This window comes from Pleurodeles waltl, chromosome 6, assembly GCF_031143425.1.
Source record: "Pleurodeles waltl isolate 20211129_DDA chromosome 6, aPleWal1.hap1.20221129, whole genome shotgun sequence".
Classification (NCBI taxonomy): domain Eukaryota; kingdom Metazoa; phylum Chordata; class Amphibia; order Caudata; family Salamandridae; genus Pleurodeles; species Pleurodeles waltl.
In genome coordinates this window covers 19296102-19315863 of record NC_090445.1, presented here as the reverse complement: position 1 = coordinate 19315863, position 19762 = coordinate 19296102, and the positions used below count along the sequence as shown (strand labels likewise).

Genomic DNA, 19762 nt, shown 5'->3' with positions numbered 1-19762 from the left:
CCATCCTCCAGACTCTAAATCAAGCCCATAGACACGTTAACCAACTGATCTTTCCTTCTAGAACAGTGCATTTCCCACAGATTAGTTTAACTTGTATTTACTTTTTATTTACAGTGTGGACTTTTTATTTAGAAGAAAAGCCAACAAAATAGTTACAGAATATTATGTTCTTCCAGGGAGGTCTGTGACCTTCTCCCACCACCACCACACTGCGCTCAGGGGCACGGTTCCCTCACATTTCGTGCACTTCAGCTGCTGCTATGAGCTCTGTACTGAAGCCGAGGAGCGCCCACAGGATCAGTACTGGGCAGAGGGTTGGGGAGTAGGGGAGAGAGCGCTCTGGTGTACCTGGTTACCTGCGCCTCAGGGCTCCGGTGACACAGCACTCATGTGCCACCTTTACGCAGCCGTGCAGTATATTTACAGTCTACCAAGAGATCTGCACAGCTTTAGGGTTCACAGGCACAAACCTTGAATCCGCCCGGGCGTAGCTCCAGGCAGGTGTATTTGTGGTGCGACATCCCCCAGTAAATGTATTCTCTAATAAATAGTTTGGTACAGGTGCTTTCAGTCGGGTATGGTGAGGAGTTTGTTGGATTTCACCAGGAATTTTACATGCACATGCAGACAAATACGTACACACATACTCTCTCTCTCCTCTCGGTTTGAAGTTCTTAAAAAGTGTTGGTTATTTTACAAAATATTTTCTTTTAAGTACCCTAACTATCAGCACTGCTCCCCCTTCCCACTCCCCCTCATCTCTTCTTCTCAGATAATGTATTTTACCATGACATGCCAGTGGGATTGTTGGGAAATCCAAAGCTCACGCCCCCCCAATCTTCCTAACCTAAGTACGCCCCTGAATGTGTCAATCACCCTTCAGTCAGTTCAAAAAGAGACAGCCGTTATGCTTATGAAGTTTTGAACCTGCCAGATAAGCAGATCTCTCACTGGAGCTGTCGTCCACTGGGTTCTCAGGACAGAGGGACATGGTGTGTGCTCCATGGACTTCATTTGTAGGAAAGAGATGCACTGTTAGCAGGGAGGCGCTTCATGAGAGCCCCGGAACGACTCGTGGTGTGGATGTGGTTACCATGTGCAGGGTAAGACAGAGGTGTTTCACAAGAGCCCTGTTAATGTCTCAGTACTGGGATATCAGTGCATTGTGCAAGTCAGATCACAGGTGCATTGTGGGCTCTGTGGGTATATCAGTGGTGGGACAGATGTGCGCACTGCAGCTCACAGGAGGTGAGTGTTACGAGGGGTCCAGTGGCCTGAGCAGTGACGTATCCTGTCTGGTGTGGGGTACAGCCACATATATTCTATGTCACAGATTTGAGCCATCGAGTGATAACTGACGGTAAAAAGAGACTATGGTTGTAATGGAGCCTGTACAATTTCAACACTGTTTTGCTGTCAGGTCCACCGGATACATAAAACTCTTGTTATTACTGGAGGGTGAGAGCCTCATCTGCGCGTAGACCATCAAGCCTTGGCCACCAGATTACCGGTGATCTTCACAGAGTCGGACAGGCGCCCAGGGCTGCCAGTGGCATAACAAACCTCGAGAGCCCCCCCCCCGCAAAGTACACGGAGGGCCCCCCACCTCCAGACTCTCAGGCCAGGGTATTGTGCTGCGGGAGCCTTTGTTACGCCACTGAGGGCTGCACATTCATTGGCGTAAACCACTCATTTATGCTTTCAATGCCGGCGAGTGATAGGTATCCAGTGTGCTGCTGGCACTGCCCACCTGGGACAGCTTTGTTTACTGAAGATCACGGCAGCAAAGGGCATCTCCCGAGTGCTGGACTTCGGACCTGGTGCTGATGCGGGCACCACTGATCCCTGGCCTGAGCACACATGATCTTTAATGATGTGATCCTCGGCACTCTGGGGGGCTCACATACGAGGGAAAGAGGCCTTTTATCACCAAGCCCCTATCCCACACTCGGGGGGGGGGGGGGGGGGGAATGAGACCTATCGGTGATAATCAATCGGAACCCTTTGCACTCTTGAGATTTGAGCAGAATCCAATCCCAGTATCAGTAGCTTCAGGCCATTCAAGGAACCTGGCCCTACAATCCTAGCCACCCCCCAACCTGCACCTCTCAAGCCCCCCCCCGGTACTCAGCTTTACCCTTCAGTTGATGTCATTCTGACCTCAGTCCTCAGAGAATGCGAACCCAGTGTCCCCTCGCGCTGTGCGTCCTGACGCAATGTCCACATCCCTATGAGGGGCCGCCCCCTCTCTCCGCTGCTCCCCCGCTGCCCCCCTTCTACACCCAGCAGGCCCTGCTCATACCCTCCACTCCACATCCCTATGAGTGCCCCCCCCTCTCTCCCATCCACTCCACATCCCTATGAGTGGCCGCCCCCTCTCTCCGTTGCCCCCCCCCTCCCTTCTACACCCAGCAGGCTCCGCTCATACCCTCCACTCCACATCCCTCTGAGTGACCGCCCCCTCTCTTCGTTGCCCCCCCTCCCTTCTACACCCAGCAGGCCCCGCTCATCCCCTCCACTCCACATCCCTATGAGTGGCCGCCCCCTCTCTCCCCCCCCCCACACCCAGCAGGCCCCGCTCATCCCCTCCACTCCGCATCCCTATGAGTGCCCCCCCTCTCTCCCCTCCACTCCGCATACCTATGTGTGCCCCCCTCTCCCCTCCACTCCACATCCCTATGAGTGGCCGCCCCCTCTCTCCCCTCCACTCCGCATCCCTGTGTGTGCCCCCCCTCTCTCCCATCCACTCCACATCCCTATGAGTGCCCCCGTCTCTCCACTCCACATCCCTATGAGTGCCCCCCTCTCTCCCCTCCACTCCACATCCCTATGAGTGCCCCCCCTCTCTCCCCTCCACATCCCTATGAGTGCCCCCCCTCTCTCCCCTCCACTCCACATCCCTATGAGTGCCCCCCTCTCTCCCCTCCACATCCCTATGAGTGCCCCCCCTCTCTCCCCTCCACTCCACATCCCTAAGAGTGCCCCCCCTCTCTCCCCTCCACTCCACATCCCTATGAGTGCCCCCCCTCTCCCCTCCACATCCCTATGAGTGCCCCCCCTCTCTCCCCTCCACATCCCTATGAGTGCCCCGCCTCTCTCCACTCCACATCCCTATGAGTGCCCCGCCTCTCTCCACTCCACATCCCTATGAGTGCCCCGCCTCTCTCCACTCCACATCCCTATGAGTGCCCCCCCTCTCTCCCCTCCACATCCCTATGAGTGCCCCGCCTCTCTCCACTCCACATCCCTATGAGTGCCCCCCTCTCTCCCCTCCACTCCACATCCCTATGAGTGGCCGCCCCCTCTCTCCCCTCCACTCCCCTATGTGTGCCCCCCTCTCCCCGCCACTCCACATCCCTATGAGTGCCCCCCCCCCTCTCTCCCCTTCACTCCGGATCCCTATGTGTGCCCCCCTCTCCCCGCCAGTCCACATCCCTATGAGTGCCCCCCCTCTCTCCCCTCCACATCCCTATGAGTGTCCGCCCCCTCTCCCCCCCCCTACACCCAGCAGGCCCCGCTCATCCCCTCCACTCCACATCCCTATGAGTGCCCCCCCTCTCTCCCCTCCACATCCCTATGAGTGGCCGCCCCCTCTCCCCCCCCCCTACACCCAGCAGGCCCCGCTCATCCCCTCCACTCCACATCCCTATGAGTGCCCCCCCTCTCTCCCCTCCACTCCACATCCCTATGAGTGCCCCCCCTCTCTCCCCTCCACATCCCTATGAGTGGCCGCCCCCTCTCCCCCCCCCCTACACCCAGCAGGCCCCGCTCATCCCCTCCACTCCACATCCCTATGAGTGCCCCCCCTCTCTCCCCTCCACTCCACATCCCTATGAGTGCCCCCCCTCTCTCCCCTCCACATCCCTATGAGTGCCCCCCCTCTCTCCCCTCCACTCACACGGATACCTGGCCTGGGTGCCGCCTCACCTTGCCTGTGGCTCCATGGGACACATACTGCGCCCCCTCCTTCTTGGCCACCATCACCTGCTGGCGAGCGATGCACGGCCGGGCCAGCGAGGTCCCCAGGAGGTACCGATCCTCGTAGATGGCGTTAGCTTGCACCGCTGGCCAGATGAACTGCTCCACAAACTCTTTGCGAATATCTTCAATATAGACCTGGCAGGAGACACAGAAACAGTTGTATCAGTATCAGGGATCATATAACAGGAACAAGACCAACCATCAATCACCCGGGGCATGTGCCACAGAGAATAAACACATTATCATGATCTAAACGTGCACCAAAGAACAAAAGCACCCACAGTATATTGTGCATAGAAGCTCCTGCGAAGGGGAGGAGCAGAGCTGTAGGGCTCCCCATAGCGTGTCCCCCAGAGAACAATTGTATAGCCGAGAATCAGCCACACCACATGCCCTGAGGAGCAAGGACACATCTTTACTATACACTGCCTCAGCTCCTGAGGTCTACGAGCAGCTTCTAGGCACAGATTCCACTCTCCCACCAACACACACGGACACGCTCAGCCAAGCCCAGGGTTGAAAAGTCATCCATCTAACCCGGGTGCGCCTACAGCACAGTTTAGCTGAGGGGTTGTGGAACCGGTTTCATTATTTTAAAGTTGCCTCCCTGCCTTTCTGTGAAGTGTTGTTTTCTCTCAGAAGTCAGCACTGTGGCTGGTTCCAAGAAGGAGGACCCAAGAGATGGGGCAATGAAGTGTGGGATCTCCTTACCCGGCCACCATGAACCTTTCTGAATCAGGAGTTACAGGCAGGCAAGAGGGAGGCTTGTTCTAGAAATATCCCACCCTGAACAACACAAACTGCAGTCCCACCCCCCACCCTACCATCCTCCAAACAGCAGTGATGAGGAGGGAATTCACTCTGGGTCCCACCCTCCAGCCAAAGGAATGCAGGCAGCGCACTTCCACTGGTGGGGCAGGCGGTCCTCACCTCACATCTTGTGAATGCCACAACCAGGGCAACCAAAATGGATCCCAGTTTGCTTCCATAATGAATACCGAGAGCCAAACTTGAAAGGTGAACATCAGAAGACATGGACTCCAACATATGAAGACACTCTGGTTAAATTTTTGCATTATTTATCCCATATACTCTCTTCTTACTATAATTACGAGGTTATTGCTGCCTCTGCGAGCAACCCAACCCCCCCCCCGGTGTTGATATTTCCATATATATGGGTTCATCTAGGACTTTATGCCTCCAGCCCTTGAGATGACCTGCTCTTCTTGCTCAGCTGGTGACGTAGCAGCAGCTTTTCAGGGGATGGACTGTTTCCATTATTGTAATGCTTATCAAATCTAATAGACCATGATCACGCATGCAAAGAACGCTCTTCTGCCATTCTGCATCCTAGATTACACAGAATCCCACAAGCAGCCTCCTCTGTGGTCCCATGAAAATTGACCTTGACTTAAAGCTTCCATCGGTTGCCTGCTCTTTTCTTTCAAAGGACCCTCTCCGTGCTTTCCACCCTCCGCACGCCTCCTCTCTCTGAGCACGGCCTACTCCAAGTCACAAGCATGTTCGCCTTCATCACTGTTTTTGCATTTCTGTAAATTGCCCTCACTCGTTCCAAAGATCACAACCCACTGCTTAAAAGTCCTAACCCTGCAACCTAATGACAATGAATCTCCATCAGCTTGTCCATCACTACTGGTCACCATTCGCATGACTTCACAGTCCCCGTCTCGCAAGAGTTCACAGGTAATTCCCATTCATTTAATCCACCACGATTGAAACTGGAGTAGATCCATGGACTGGTCCCCTTAGGAGAGCCACACTAATCCCAATAAACATCAACAACCACTGGAAAAACAGTACCTAAGGGTTCTGGAGCAGAGATGCCCGGCGTAAAGCGCTTCAATGCCTCTTCAAGGCTAGTGAGTGACATATAAATACAATTACAATCCACCCTCCTGACCCACACTCAGTGGTCGGGCGGCCAATTGTAGTTCATACAGACAGAACAATAGTTCCCTTTTACTGCTTGACACTCTTATATTAACTTATCCAAAATTGGTACATGACTGAGTCACGTCCATTGTCCGGTACAGCCCGAGTCCACAGAAACAAACCACCCATCACCAACTGAGCAGGCCTGGACTGTTCTGCCACATGCCCTGGCAAATGGAGGACTGATTTCCTGCACCACTGGGAGTCCCTGCGAGATGCTTACTAGGACCTCTTCTTGACATCTCACAATGGCATCCATATGTGGGATGATATTACTAAAGTCCATCCCTACAGATCTCCGCACCATTTCTCCCCCAGTCAGTACCTCCCCAGGAGGACCATAAACCTTACACAAATATTGCAGAATGGACACTCCGGTGAAGTAACCAACTTAGTGGAGTATGACCATTAAGATAAACCATAAAGGGACCTGCAGAGCTGCTCAAAGCTGCTAGCGCACTGACGACCACGAACTGTGGGCCCATCTCTCACACTCTTTCATCCATCACACTGCTAAGCTAACATCGTATGACACCATAACTGCAGCTCGGTGGACATCACGCACAGCATGGAAACACTTCCCAAAGAGGACCAAAACAGAGACAACGTACTTCCAACTACTCACCCAATACAGTACACTGTGCTACCCATGTAAGCAAGTGTTCAGAGCCCCACACTGGGGTAGTAAGCGCTATATGAATATTACAATACAATAACCAGCAACAAGTCACAGCATCCACCCGAAGAACAAGTGCACATCGACCCTTGATGCATTAACCCCCAAAGGACGTTGTCCCAACCAATCAAAAGATGTGCTTCGAAAATCAGCACCTCGGCCATAAAGCCCTCCTAGCTTGCAGTCCAAACAACAAGAGCATAAACAGAAAGTCCTCATAGCATGCACTTCAAAAAACAATATTGTAGCAAGAGCCGATCATAGCATGCACCCTAAAGAATAAACACATAGCCATGCACCACTCCTAGCAGGCACCCTTAGCAAGACAATATCCACCCCTCCTAGCATGCACCCTGAACAAGTTAATATCCACCCCTCCTAGCAGGCACCCTGAACAAAACAACATCTACCCTCCCAGCATGCATCCTGAACAAGTTAATGTCCACCCCTCACAACATGCACCCTGGACAAGATAGCCAAGCACCCCTCCTAGCATGCACCCTGGACAAGATAGCCAAGCACCCCTCCTAGCATACACCCTGGACAAGATAGCCAAGCACCCCTCCTAGCATACACCCTGGACAAGATAGCCAAGCACCCCTCCTAGCATGCACCCTGGACAAGATAGCCAAGCACCCCTCCTACCATGCACCCTGGACAAGATAGCCAAGCACCCCTCCTAGCATACACCCTGGACAAGATAGCCAAGCACCCCTCCTAGCATACACCCTGGACAAGATAGCCAAGCACCCCTCCTAGCATACACCCTGGACAAGATAGCCAAGCACCCCTCCTAGCATACACCCTGGACAAGATAGCCAAGCACCCCTCCTAGCATGCACCCTGGACAAGATAGCCAAGCACCCCTCCTAGCATGCACCCTGGACAAGATAGCCAAGCACCCCTCCTAGCATACACCCTGGACAAGATAGCCAAGCACCCCTCCTAGCATACACCCTGGACAAGATAGCCAAGCACCCCTCCTAGCATGCACCCTGGACAAGATAGCCAAGCACCCCTCCTACCATGCACCCTGGACAAGATAGCCAAGCACCCCTCCAAGCATACACCCTGGACAAGATAGCCAAGCACCCCTCCTAGCATGCACCCTGGACAAGATAGCCAAGCACCCCTCCTAGCATGCACCCTGGACAAGATAGCCAAGCACCCCTCCTAGCATACACCCTGGACAAGATAGCCAAGCACCCCTCCTAGCATACACCCTGGACAAGATAGCCAAGCACCCCTCCTAGCATACACCCTGGACAAGATAGCCAAGCACCCCTCCTAGCATGCACCCTGGACAAGATAGCCAAGCACCCCTCCTAGCATGCACCCTGGACAAGATAGCCAAGCACCCCTCCTAGCATGCACCCTGGACAAGATAGCCAAGCACCCCTCCTAGCATGCACCCTGGACAAGATAGCCAAGCACCCCTCCTAGCATACACCCTGGACAAGATAGCCAAGCACCCCTCCTAGCATACACCCTGGACAAGATAGCCAAGCACCCCTCCTAGCATGCACCCTGGACAAGATAGCCAAGCACCCACCCTGAACAAGTTAACGTCCACCCCTCGCAGCAAGGGGTCTGAAGACCAGGAACATTGCCATCAATATTTCATAGCAAGCGCTTCAAGGGCTTGGGCCGTTGCCATCAATGTCTCATAGCAAACGGTGTGAAGACTAGAATCATTGCCATTAATGTCTCTTAGCAAGCGCTCCGAAAACCAGAAGCATTTCCATCAGTGTCTCTTAGCAAGCGCTCCGAAGACCAGAAACATTGTCATCAATGTCTCATAGCAAGCGCTGTGAAGACCAGGACCATTGCCATTAACGTTGCATTGCAAGCACTAAGAAGATCAAGTGCATTGCCATCAACCATTAATTGCAAATCTCCAAAAACAAGAGCACAGCAATGAACCCGTCATAGCATGCACCCTGATGCTATCAACATGTCCAGTCGATCAAGGCTTATGGCTGCTAGGACCATGCACAGCAGCATGGCCCATCCTAACAGAGGATTAACTGAAACTTGCATGCACCCAAAACAGCAGCGTACCCTGGCTCTCGAGGGACGTCAGCTCAGCTTGTTTCATGTGCTGTGGTGAGTCAGCCCACACCTAGCCTGATAAGGGACGTCAACATCGTCTGGTCATTGATAAACCTAGTTCAAAAGCATCCGCCATCCATCGATGGTCATCACATGCTTACTGCATGCACCCAGAAGAGCAAGAGCGTGAGATTCCTACTGAGGAGTATCAACTGCTCACGCCAAGAACCATGGAGAGCCAGAGTACACCCACCTTACCGAGGAGTATCAACTGCTCACGCCAAGCACCATGGAGAGCCAGAGTACACCCAACCTACCGAGGAGCATCAACTGCTCACGCCAAGCACCATGGAGAGCCAGAGTACACCCACCCTACCGAGGAATCAACTGCTCACGCCAAGCACCATGGAGAGCCAGAGTACACCCAACCTACCGAGGAGTATCAACTGCTCATGCCAAGCACCATGGAGAGCCAGAGTACACCCAACCTACCGAGGAGCATCAACTGCTCACGCCAAGCACCATGGAGAGCCAGAGTACACCCACCCTACCAAGGGAGAGCCAGAGTACACCCACCCTACCGAGGAGTATCAACTGCTCACGCCAAGCACCATGGAGAGCCAGAGAACACCCACCTTACCGAGGAGTATCAACTGCTCACGCCAAGCACCATGGAGAGCCAGAGTACACCCAACCTACAGAGGAGCATCAACTGCTCACGCCAAGCACCATGGAGAGCCAGAGTACATCCAACCTACCGAGGAGCATCAACTGCTCACGCCAAGCACCATGGAGAGCCAGAGTACACCCAACCTACCGAGGAGTATCAACTGCTCATGCCAAGCACCATGGAGAGCCAGGGTACACCCACCCTACCGAGGAGTATCAACTGCTCACGCCAAGCACCATGGAGAGCCAGGGTACACCCACCCTACCGAGGAGTATCAACTGCTCATGCCAAGCACCATGGAGAGCCAGAGTACACCCAACCTACCGAGGAGCATCAACTGCTCATGCCAAGCACCATGGAGAGCCAGAGTACATCCAACCTACCGAGGAGCATCAACTGCTCACGCCAAGCACCATGGAGAGCCAGAGTACACCCACCCTACCGAGGAGTATCAACTACAACCACCTACCGAGAAGTATCAACTGCTCATGCCAAGCACCATGGAGAGCCAGAGTACACCCAACCTACCGAGGAGCATCAACTGCTCACGCCGAGCACCATGGAGAGCCAGAGTACACCCAACCTACTGAGGAGCATCAACTGCTCACGCCGAGCACCATGGAGAGCCAGAGTACACCCAACCTACCGAGGAGCGTCAACTGCTCACACCAAGCACCATGGAGAGCCAGAGTACACCCACCCTACCAAGGGAGAGCCAGAGTACACCCACCCTACCGAGGAGTATCAACTGCTCATGCCAAGCACCATGGAGAGCCAGAGTACACCCAACCTACTGAGGAGTATCAACTGCTCACGCCAAGCACCATGGAGAGCCAGAGTACACCCACCCTACCGAAGAGTATCAACTGCTCATGCCAAGCACCATGGAGAGCCAGAGTACATCCAACCTACCAAGGAGTGTCAACTGCTCACGCCAAGCACCATGGAGAGCCAGAGTACATCCAACCTACCGAGGAGCATCAACTGCTCACGCCAAGCACCATGGAGAGCCAGAGTACACCCACCTTACTGAGGAGTATCAACTGCTCATGCCAAGCACCATGGAGAGCCAGAGTACACCCAACCTACCGAGGAGCATCAACTGCTCACGCCAAGCACCATGGAGAGCCAGAGTACACCCACCCTACCAAGGGAGAGCCAGAGTACACCCACCCTACCGAGGAGTATCAACTGCTCACGCCAAGCACCATGGAGAGCCAGAGAACACCCACCTTACCGAGGAGTATCAACTGCTCACGCCAAGCACCATGGAGAGCCAGAGTACACCCAACCTACAGAGGAGCATCAACTGCTCACGCCAAGCACCATGGAGAGCCAGAGTACATCCAACCTACCGAGGAGCATCAACTGCTCACGCCAAGCACCATGGAGAGCCAGAGTACACCCAACCTACCGAGGAGCATCAACTGCTCACGCCAAGCACCATGGAGAGCCAGAGTACACCCAACCTACCGAGGAGCATCAACTGCTCACGCCAAGCACCATGGAGAGCCAGAGTACACCCACCCTACCGAGGAGCATCAACTGCTCACGCCAAGCACCATGGAGAGCCAGAGTACATCCAACCTACCGAGGAGCATCAACTGCTCACGCCAAGCACCATGGAGAGCCAGAGTACACCCACCCTACCGAGGAGCATCAACTGCTCACGCCAAGCACCATGGAGAGCCAGAGTACACCCACCCTACCGAGGAGCATCAACTGCTCACGCCAAGCACCATGGAGAGCCAGAGTACACCCAACCTACAGAGGAGCATCAACTGCTCACGCCAAGCACCATGGAGAGCCAGAGTACATCCAACCTACCGAGGAGCATCAACTGCTCACGCCAAGCACCATGGAGAGCCAGAGTACACCCAACCTACCGAGGAGCATCAACTGCTCACGCCAAGCACCATGGAGAGCCAGAGTACACCCAACCTACCGAGGAGTATCAACTGCTCACGCCAAGCACCATGGAGAGCCAGAGTACACCCACCCTACCGAGGAGCATCAACTGCTCACGCCAAGCACCATGGAGAGCCAGAGTACACCCAACCTACCGAGGAGCATCAACTGCTCACGCCAAGCACCATGGAGAGCCAGAGTACACCCAACCTACCGAGGAGCATCAACTGCTCACGCCAAGCACCATGGAGAGCCAGAGTACACCCAACCTACCGAGGAGCATCAACTGCTCACGCCAAGCACCATGGAGAGCCAGAGTACACCCACCCTACCGAGCAGAATCAACTGCTCACGCCAAGCACCATGGAGAGCCAGAGTATACCCAACCTACCGAGGAGCATCAACTGCTCACGCCAAGCACCATGGAGAGCCAGAGTACATCCAACCTACCGAGGAGCATCAACTGCTCACGCCAAGCACCATGGAGAGCCAGAGTACACCCACCTTACTGAGGAGTATCAACTGCTCATGCCAAGCACCATGGAGAGCCAGAGTACACCCAACCTACCGAGGAGCATCAACTGCTCACGCCAAGCACCATGGAGAGCCAGAGTACACCCACCCTACCAAGGGAGAGCCAGAGTACACCCACCCTACCGAGGAGTATCAACTGCTCACGCCAAGCACCATGGAGAGCCAGAGAACACCCACCTTACCGAGGAGTATCAACTGCTCACGCCAAGCACCATGGAGAGCCAGAGTACACCCAACCTACAGAGGAGCATCAACTGCTCACGCCAAGCACCATGGAGAGCCAGAGTACATCCAACCTACCGAGGAGCATCAACTGCTCACGCCAAGCACCATGGAGAGCCAGAGTACACCCAACCTACCGAGGAGCATCAACTGCTCACGCCAAGCACCATGGAGAGCCAGAGTACACCCAACCTACCGAGGAGCATCAACTGCTCACGCCAAGCACCATGGAGAGCCAGAGTACACCCACCCTACCGAGGAGCATCAACTGCTCACGCCAAGCACCATGGAGAGCCAGAGTACATCCAACCTACCGAGGAGCATCAACTGCTCACGCCAAGCACCATGGAGAGCCAGAGTACACCCAACCTACCGAGGAGCATCAACTGCTCACGCCAAGCACCATGGAGAGCCAGAGTACACCCAACCTACCGAGGAGCATCAACTGCTCACGCCAAGCACCATGGAGAGCCAGAGTACACCCACCCTACCGAGGAGCATCAACTGCTCACGCCAAGCACCATGGAGAGCCAGAGTACACCCACTCTACCGAGGAGCATCAACTGCTCACGCCAAGCACCATGGAGAGCCAGAGTACACCCAACCTACAGAGGAGCATCAACTGCTCACGCCAAGCACCATGGAGAGCCAGAGTACATCCAACCTACCGAGGAGCATCAACTGCTCACGCCAAGCACCATGGAGAGCCAGAGTACACCCAACCTACCGAGGAGCATCAACTGCTCACGCCAAGCACCATGGAGAGCCAGAGTACACCCAACCTACCGAGGAGCATCAACTGCTCACGCCAAGCACCATGGAGAGCCAGAGTACACCCACCCTACCGAGGAGCATCAACTGCTCACGCCAAGCACCATGGAGAGCCAGAGTACACCCAACCTACCGAGGAGCATCAACTGCTCACGCCAAGCACCATGGAGAGCCAGAGTACACCCAACCTACCGAGGAGCATCAACTGCTCACGCCAAGCACCATGGAGAGCCAGAGTACACCCAACCTACCGAGGAGCATCAACTGCTCACGCCAAGCACCATGGAGAGCCAGAGTACACCCACCCTACCGAGCAGAATCAACTGCTCACGCCAAGCACCATGGAGAGCCAGAGTATACCCAACCTACCGAGGAGCATCAACTGCTCACGCCAAGCACCATGGAGAGCCAGAGTACATCCAACCTACAGAGGAGCATCAACTGCTCACGCCAAGCACCATGGAGAGCCAGAGTACACCCACCCTACCGAGGAGTATCAACTGCAACCTACCGAGAAGTATCAACTGCTCATGCCAAGCACCATGGAGAGCCAGAGTACACCCAACCTACCGAGGAGCATCAACTGCTCACGCCGAGCACCATGGAGAGCCAGAGTACACCCAACCTACCGAGGAGCGTCAACTGCTCACACCAAGCACCATGGAGAGCCAGAGTACACCCACCCTACTGAGGAGTATCAACTGCTCATGCCAAGCACCATGGAGAGCCAGAGTACACCCAACCTACAGAGGAGCATCAACTGCTCATGCCAAGCACCATGGAGAGCCAGAGTACACCCAACCTACTGAGGAGTATCAACTGCTCACGCCAAGCACCATGGAGAGCCAGAGTACACCCACCCTACCGAGGAGTATCAACTGCTCACGCCGAGCACCATGGAGAGCCAGAGTACATCCAACCTACCGAGGAGCATCAACTGCTCACGCCAAGCACCATGGAGAGCCAGAGTACACCCACCCTACCAAGGGAGAGCCAGAGTACACCCAACCTACCGAGGAGTGTCAACTGCTCACGCCAAGCACCATGGAGAGCCAGAGTACACCCAACCTACCGAGGAGTATCAACTGCTCACGCCAAGCACCATGGAGAGCCAGAGTACACCCAACCTACCGAGGAGTATCAACTGCTCATGCCAAGCACCATGGAGAGCCAGAGTACACCCACCCTACCGAGGAGCATCAACTGCTCACGCCAAGCACCATGGAGAGCCAGAGTACACCCAACCTACAGAGGAGCATCAACTGCTCACGCCAATCACCATGGAGAGCCAGAGTACACCCACCCTACCGAGGAGCATCAACTGCTCACGCTAAACACCATGGAGAGCCAGAGTACACCCAACCTACAGAGGAGCGTCAACTGCTCACACCAAGCACCATGGAGAGCCAGAGTACACCCACCTTACCGAGGAGTATCAACTGCTCACGCCAAGCACCATGGAGAGCCAGAGTACACCCAACCTACCGAGGAGTGTCAACTGCTCACACCAAGCACCATGGAGAGCCAGAGTACACCCACCCTACCAAGGGAGAGCCAGAGTACACCCACCCTACCGAGGGTAGACAACAACTCATAGCTTGGACAGAGGAAAAGTCTGCTTGCAGTTTTGTGTCTCATGTCAGGGAATTTAAGAATTGCATCAGCTACCTAGGGGCCTGCAAGGTAAAGTCATGTGCCAAACACACTGGTACTGGTGCGTGCTCCTCAGGGCACAAGAGACCGCTTATTTACAGAAATATAGCAAACCCTGGAGGCTGAAGGCAGACAGGAGGGCTACAAGAGATGTGAAATCTGCCCCAGGACAGTCTCTACTGTGGCTGCAGTAAATGTTCATGTTTTTTCAGGATTCATCAAAAGAATCCTGGATTGTCTGGTAAATGTGACAAAAGTCCTAGATACTCACTACTGATCCAGCCGCTCAAAATCTCCAGTGAAGCTATTTAAGAGACCTGTGGCACCAGTGGGCCCACACCTGCTCCGGATGTTTGAAAACACCCGACTGAGGGACAGATGCCCCTGGATCACCGGCTTGCTCTAGTTACAGTGATATATAAAATGGGTAAACTGAGATCCGAGTGTGGGTCTGACCCCCCAATCTCGCAATTAAATATGGAGACCAAACTATTGGCTTCTGCGCTGGCCCAGAAACTCAACTAAGTGGTAACTTTTCTAATCCATTGTGATCAGAATGGGTTCATGCACCGCAGGTCTACCCGGCAGAACGTTAAGCACCTCCACAACTAGCTAGATGCAGCGAAAGATGTGATGGCCTCCTTGGCCGCAGTTCTACTGATGCAGAGAACGCGTTTGACTCAATACACTGGCCCTGCCTCTTCATGGGTGTGAGGCTCTTTGGCTCAGGAGCTCGTTTCTGTGGCCCTGCTATACCTGGAGCCCATGGCTGTGGTTTGGGTCAATGGGATGACGTCGGAGGTGTTTCCGCTGGAGTGGGGGACTAGACAGGGCTGCTCACTTTCCTCCAGTTTTCTTGGTGTATAGATCCACTGGCCTGCTGGGCAAGAGGCTCGCTGGCAGCGGGGTCCTTGTAGAATGGGAGAAAGATACGCTCTCCCTCTATGCTGACGATGTCCTCCTTTTCTTTATGTAACGGACCCTGGGGGGGATGCTGAGCCCTCTCTTGGAGATCTTTCAGGACTTTGGAGACAACTCCAGGTATCGGGTGAAGTGGAGAAATTGGATACTCTACAGAAGCTTGGTAACTGGGAACAGGAGCCCCTCTCAAATTCCTGAGCATACTTGTCACAGTGAACCCAGAACGATTCCAGACAGAAACTTGCAACACTTACTAAAGGACATAAGGAGTGACATCACTAGGCGGCGTAAGCTACCGCTGCTCGGAAGAGCGGCCATTTTAAAAATTATCACACTGCCAAAAATTCTATATGTAATGCAAAATACGCCCTTCCGATCCCCGAGAACTTTTTTACCGGACTTGACAGAGATGTGCACTTGTTGCCGTGGCATGACGCGGCCCCATGGATAGCCCTGAAAACTCTCTAGAGTTCGGTCTACAAGGGAGAGATAGCTCTCCTACATTTATGGGCACAGTATTGGGCCTCACAACGTTTGACTATAAACAACTGGATACACACCCCGCTAGAGGACCCGGCAGTCAGGCTGGACAGATGGGCTATGGTTTAACCCACTTGGGAACACTGTTCATATGATGGGAAGAGTAGATAGATCCTGCTAGTCCTGCGCAGGCAATGCTGACCACTTGGGTCTGGACAAGGACCCCTCTAGGCTGGAAGGGCAGGGTCACGTTGGAGACACCATTGTGGGTGGGTGTCGTGGTCAGAGAGGTGCCCAAGCTACAGGGATTCACCTGCTGGGATCTGATCGGCATATATAGAGCAAACAATGTTAGAAGACTGCGACGGATGGGGTTAGTCCATTACAAACATGACAGATATCCCATCTGGCGTATTACCATTACATTATATCCTATGGAAATCATAATACTGCAGGCAGAATATCCCTCACGTTCGTGACGCAGTAGCCCATCCCCCAAGATCATAATGAGGGCCTGAGTGCCTAGGTCTTTGTAGCGTCACCAAGAACAATAAGAGCTCTTAAAAACACAATTCTATAAACATACACAACTCACACACACTCTCCACGTCGAGGCCATTGATTGGCAGGGCTTTGACGATTCAGCAACCCCAGAGAGACACTTACTGGGAGGCCTACTGGGGAAAGGGCCCGTCTCCTCCACATACAATGTAATAATATATAACACGCCGATAATCTGGGGAACCTTAGACAGTGATGGGAGCGAGATGTGGAAGGATGGAGGACGTTGATAGAGAGGCTGCCCTGATGCACCCCCGGGAGGAAGCCATCAAACCACGCTTTCGTCTGATTCAATTTAAGGTGCTGCAGAGTTTATATGGACAGGGCCAAACTACATAAGATGGGGAAATCCCCCACTCATGAATGCCTGAGTTGCCAGGAGTCACAGAATCATTCTTACAGATGCTCAGGGGTATTGGGGCGTTATCGTGGGGGACATACTTGAGGAATTCTTACCACATAATCCCTAATTTTTTCTACTGGCGGTCATTGGGAAACATATTATTATGGGAGACATACTTGAGGAAGGCATACCACATAAGCCCCAATGTGCTCTACTGGGGGTCATTGAGACATTATCCTGGGGGGCATACTTGAGGAAGGCATACCACATAAGCCCCAATGTGTCCTACTGGGGGTCCCAGGAGGCATTATCTCCCTGGGAAAAAAAACTGTTTCTCTGCAAACTGGGATTGGTTGTCGCAAAGATGGATGTGGGGGCTGTGGGGGTCATCAACTGTGCTGACCAAGTCCAAGCGGATCGCTGGGATGGACACCAGTATGGGGGCAGAAAGGGTGATATACTCAGCTAGGGGGTGCCCCAAGAAGTGTGAGATGATTTGGGACAGGTGGAGGGAGTTCTGTGGTCTGGAAACGGATTGCTCAAAATTCTCCAGGACTCAGGATGTGGACACTGAATAAAAGCTTGATACGGCCTGGCCATCGGGGAGACCTGCAGTGGAGAAAAAACAGAGACTGGTTCCGGGAACAGCAGCGGGACCTACCTGGACCCTGCGAGTTCCCCAGAGGTCTGTGTAGTCACCCATACGTCCCCTTATCCAACTTTCTGTACATGTGATATTGCCAGGTAGCACTGAAATGCATCATGTTACAAGTAGGGGTGGGCGAAGAATTCCACTCTGCCGGTAGAGTTTGCAGAGTTTTCCCCGCTCTGCACTCGACGTGGAGTTAGAAAAAACTCTGTGAAGTGACGCGGGGCAGAGTTTTTTCTTGCACTCGCCAACGAGAAATCGCTAAGTTAGCGAGCGCAAGTGAGATTTCTGAACGTGAGCGGTTGCAGTAGACTACGACTGCTTGCGATAAGAAAGCTGCTGCTCTCATTGAAGAAGCTGCCGCTTGAGTAGAAAATCTACTCGAGCGGCAGAAAGAAGTTAGCGCCCTCTGGTGCACATGATGCCGTTCCCGCTGATATTATGGTGCGGGAGCAACTCCTGCACTGAAAATCTGCACGAACAGCGCGACTTACCCAAACTCTGCTGTTCGCAGAACTCTATGTACCACGACAGAGTTTTTTCGGCACTTCATGGAGTACCGCGTACTCCGCCCAGGCCTACTTACCTGCTCACTTGATAGGTTTGTATTTACTACGGTAATAATAAAAAAATAAAAACATTTAAAAAAATGAATTCAATGTGGTGCAAAACACAAACAGATCACGAGGCTGTGTGCCTTCACTCGTATCATTTTTACAAATATTTTTCCGCACAGTAGAGGTATTTTTGCCTGGGAATAAAACCCTTCTCCTCACCCCTTTCCCGGGGTAGCTTTGTTTCCTACCCTGGAAGGATGCAGATTGGGAAAGTACCCGCAAAATATGATTAGCCGAAAAGTTTGTGGGTGCGGCTGTGCGTGGGGGGTTTCTGCCACATGTATCACCCGCACCTCGGTCTGTACCCCTAAATTTACAACTGTGGTAAATCTGGTGGATTTCCCGCTAAAGCGGCGGAAGTCGAGTCTGCTCATCATGAACTCCAGCGCCCCGAGGCTGTGACTGAATCCAGATATTGGATTTCATAACCAGATCGTCTTTTTCGGCGGCGACGTTGCAGGCATTTGTGTAAAAAGATTTGTAACTGGAGCCCGTAGGCAGCACTTGTTATCCTTTAACTCGTTAATGTTTACCTCACAGTTTAGGAACAGAGCGCTCTCATGCGGTCTCCACTGCACTCTGCATGCACCCCCTTAACCACAGCCTCACTGGGGGGGGCGGACTCCGAGCTCTCACCTTTTTGGCCCCCAGCTTTAAGGCTTTCTCCCTCGCGGCCTCGAAGTCCTCATCCTGCCCAATGTTGGCCTGCACCGGAAGCAAAAGAGAGTCAGTCACTTGCAAATATATCAATCATATTTCAAACAGTGGCGTAACAAAGGCCCCCGCAGTGCGGGGGCGGGTGGAGGTACCGTGGGGGCCCTCGGCACAATACACTGTGCACGGGGAGGCAGGCCACTGACTGGGTCCGGGGAGGGGCCCTTCCAGGTAGTTTGCAGGGGGGCTCCCTCAAGTTTCGTTACGCCACTGATTATAAACTCAGAATATTAAAACTTCAAGATGGTTCTCAGGCAATGGGACGGCACCACAGCGTCCTCGCACACTCAGAAACTCACTCACTCACAATAGTTTAGGTTGCAGGTCACGGGTCATAAGTCATCAAAGTCCCTCTTGACTGACAGGCCACATTTCAGAGGCCAGGCTGTTTACAATTAAAGGCGTTCACACAGCGCAGCCACTGAGTAACCTATGCAGACGTGACTGAGATAACCGAGTGCCTCCTGCTTTGGTGAAAATGGAGAATAATCTTCCTAGACCAGCAGAAATGTGAATCATTAAACCTCACAGCCCCCGGGGGCGTACAGTGGGGGCACTGAGCAGCTGCTGGTACCTTGCAGGTCTTAGAAACGCGCAAAGAGGGCAGGTGGGGAGGGGGGGGAAGAGAGAGAGAGGAGGACAACAGGGAGAGGGAGAGAGGGAGGCAGAGAGAGAGAGAAAGAGGGAGAGTGAGAGATAGAGAGAGAGGGGGGCAGAGGGGGAAGCGAGAAAGAGAGCAAGAAAGAGAGGGAGGTAGAGGGAGAGAGAAGAGAGGGAGAGAGAACGAAAGAGAAAAATAGAGGTGAAAGAGAGGAGAGAACGCGAGAAAGAAAGAGGGAGAGAGGAGGGAGAGGAAGAGAGAGAGATATAGAGGAGGGAGAGAGAAAAAGAGGGAGAACAAGAGGGAGAAAGAGGAGGGCGAGAGAGAGAGAGGGAGAGAAAGAGACTGAGAGAGCGTGTATATATATATATACACACACACATATATATATATATATACACACATATACACATACACACATATACACACACACACATATATACACATACATATATA

At 53.4% G+C, this 19762-nt stretch overlaps 1 protein-coding gene across 1 annotated transcript in view; it reads right to left on the bottom strand.

The window, feature by feature from the left end:
• ASS1 (argininosuccinate synthase 1) overlaps positions 1-19762 on the bottom strand; it is a 271201-nt gene that overhangs the window by 205059 nt on the left and 46380 nt on the right. Inside the window, exons 4-5 of the mRNA XM_069237057.1 lie at positions 18628-18696; positions 3928-4116 (exon numbers count right to left, since the gene is read on the bottom strand). Coding sequence (XP_069093158.1) covers positions 3928-4116; positions 18628-18696 — 258 coding nt within the window. The remainder of the gene's footprint in view (positions 1-3927; positions 4117-18627; positions 18697-19762) is intronic.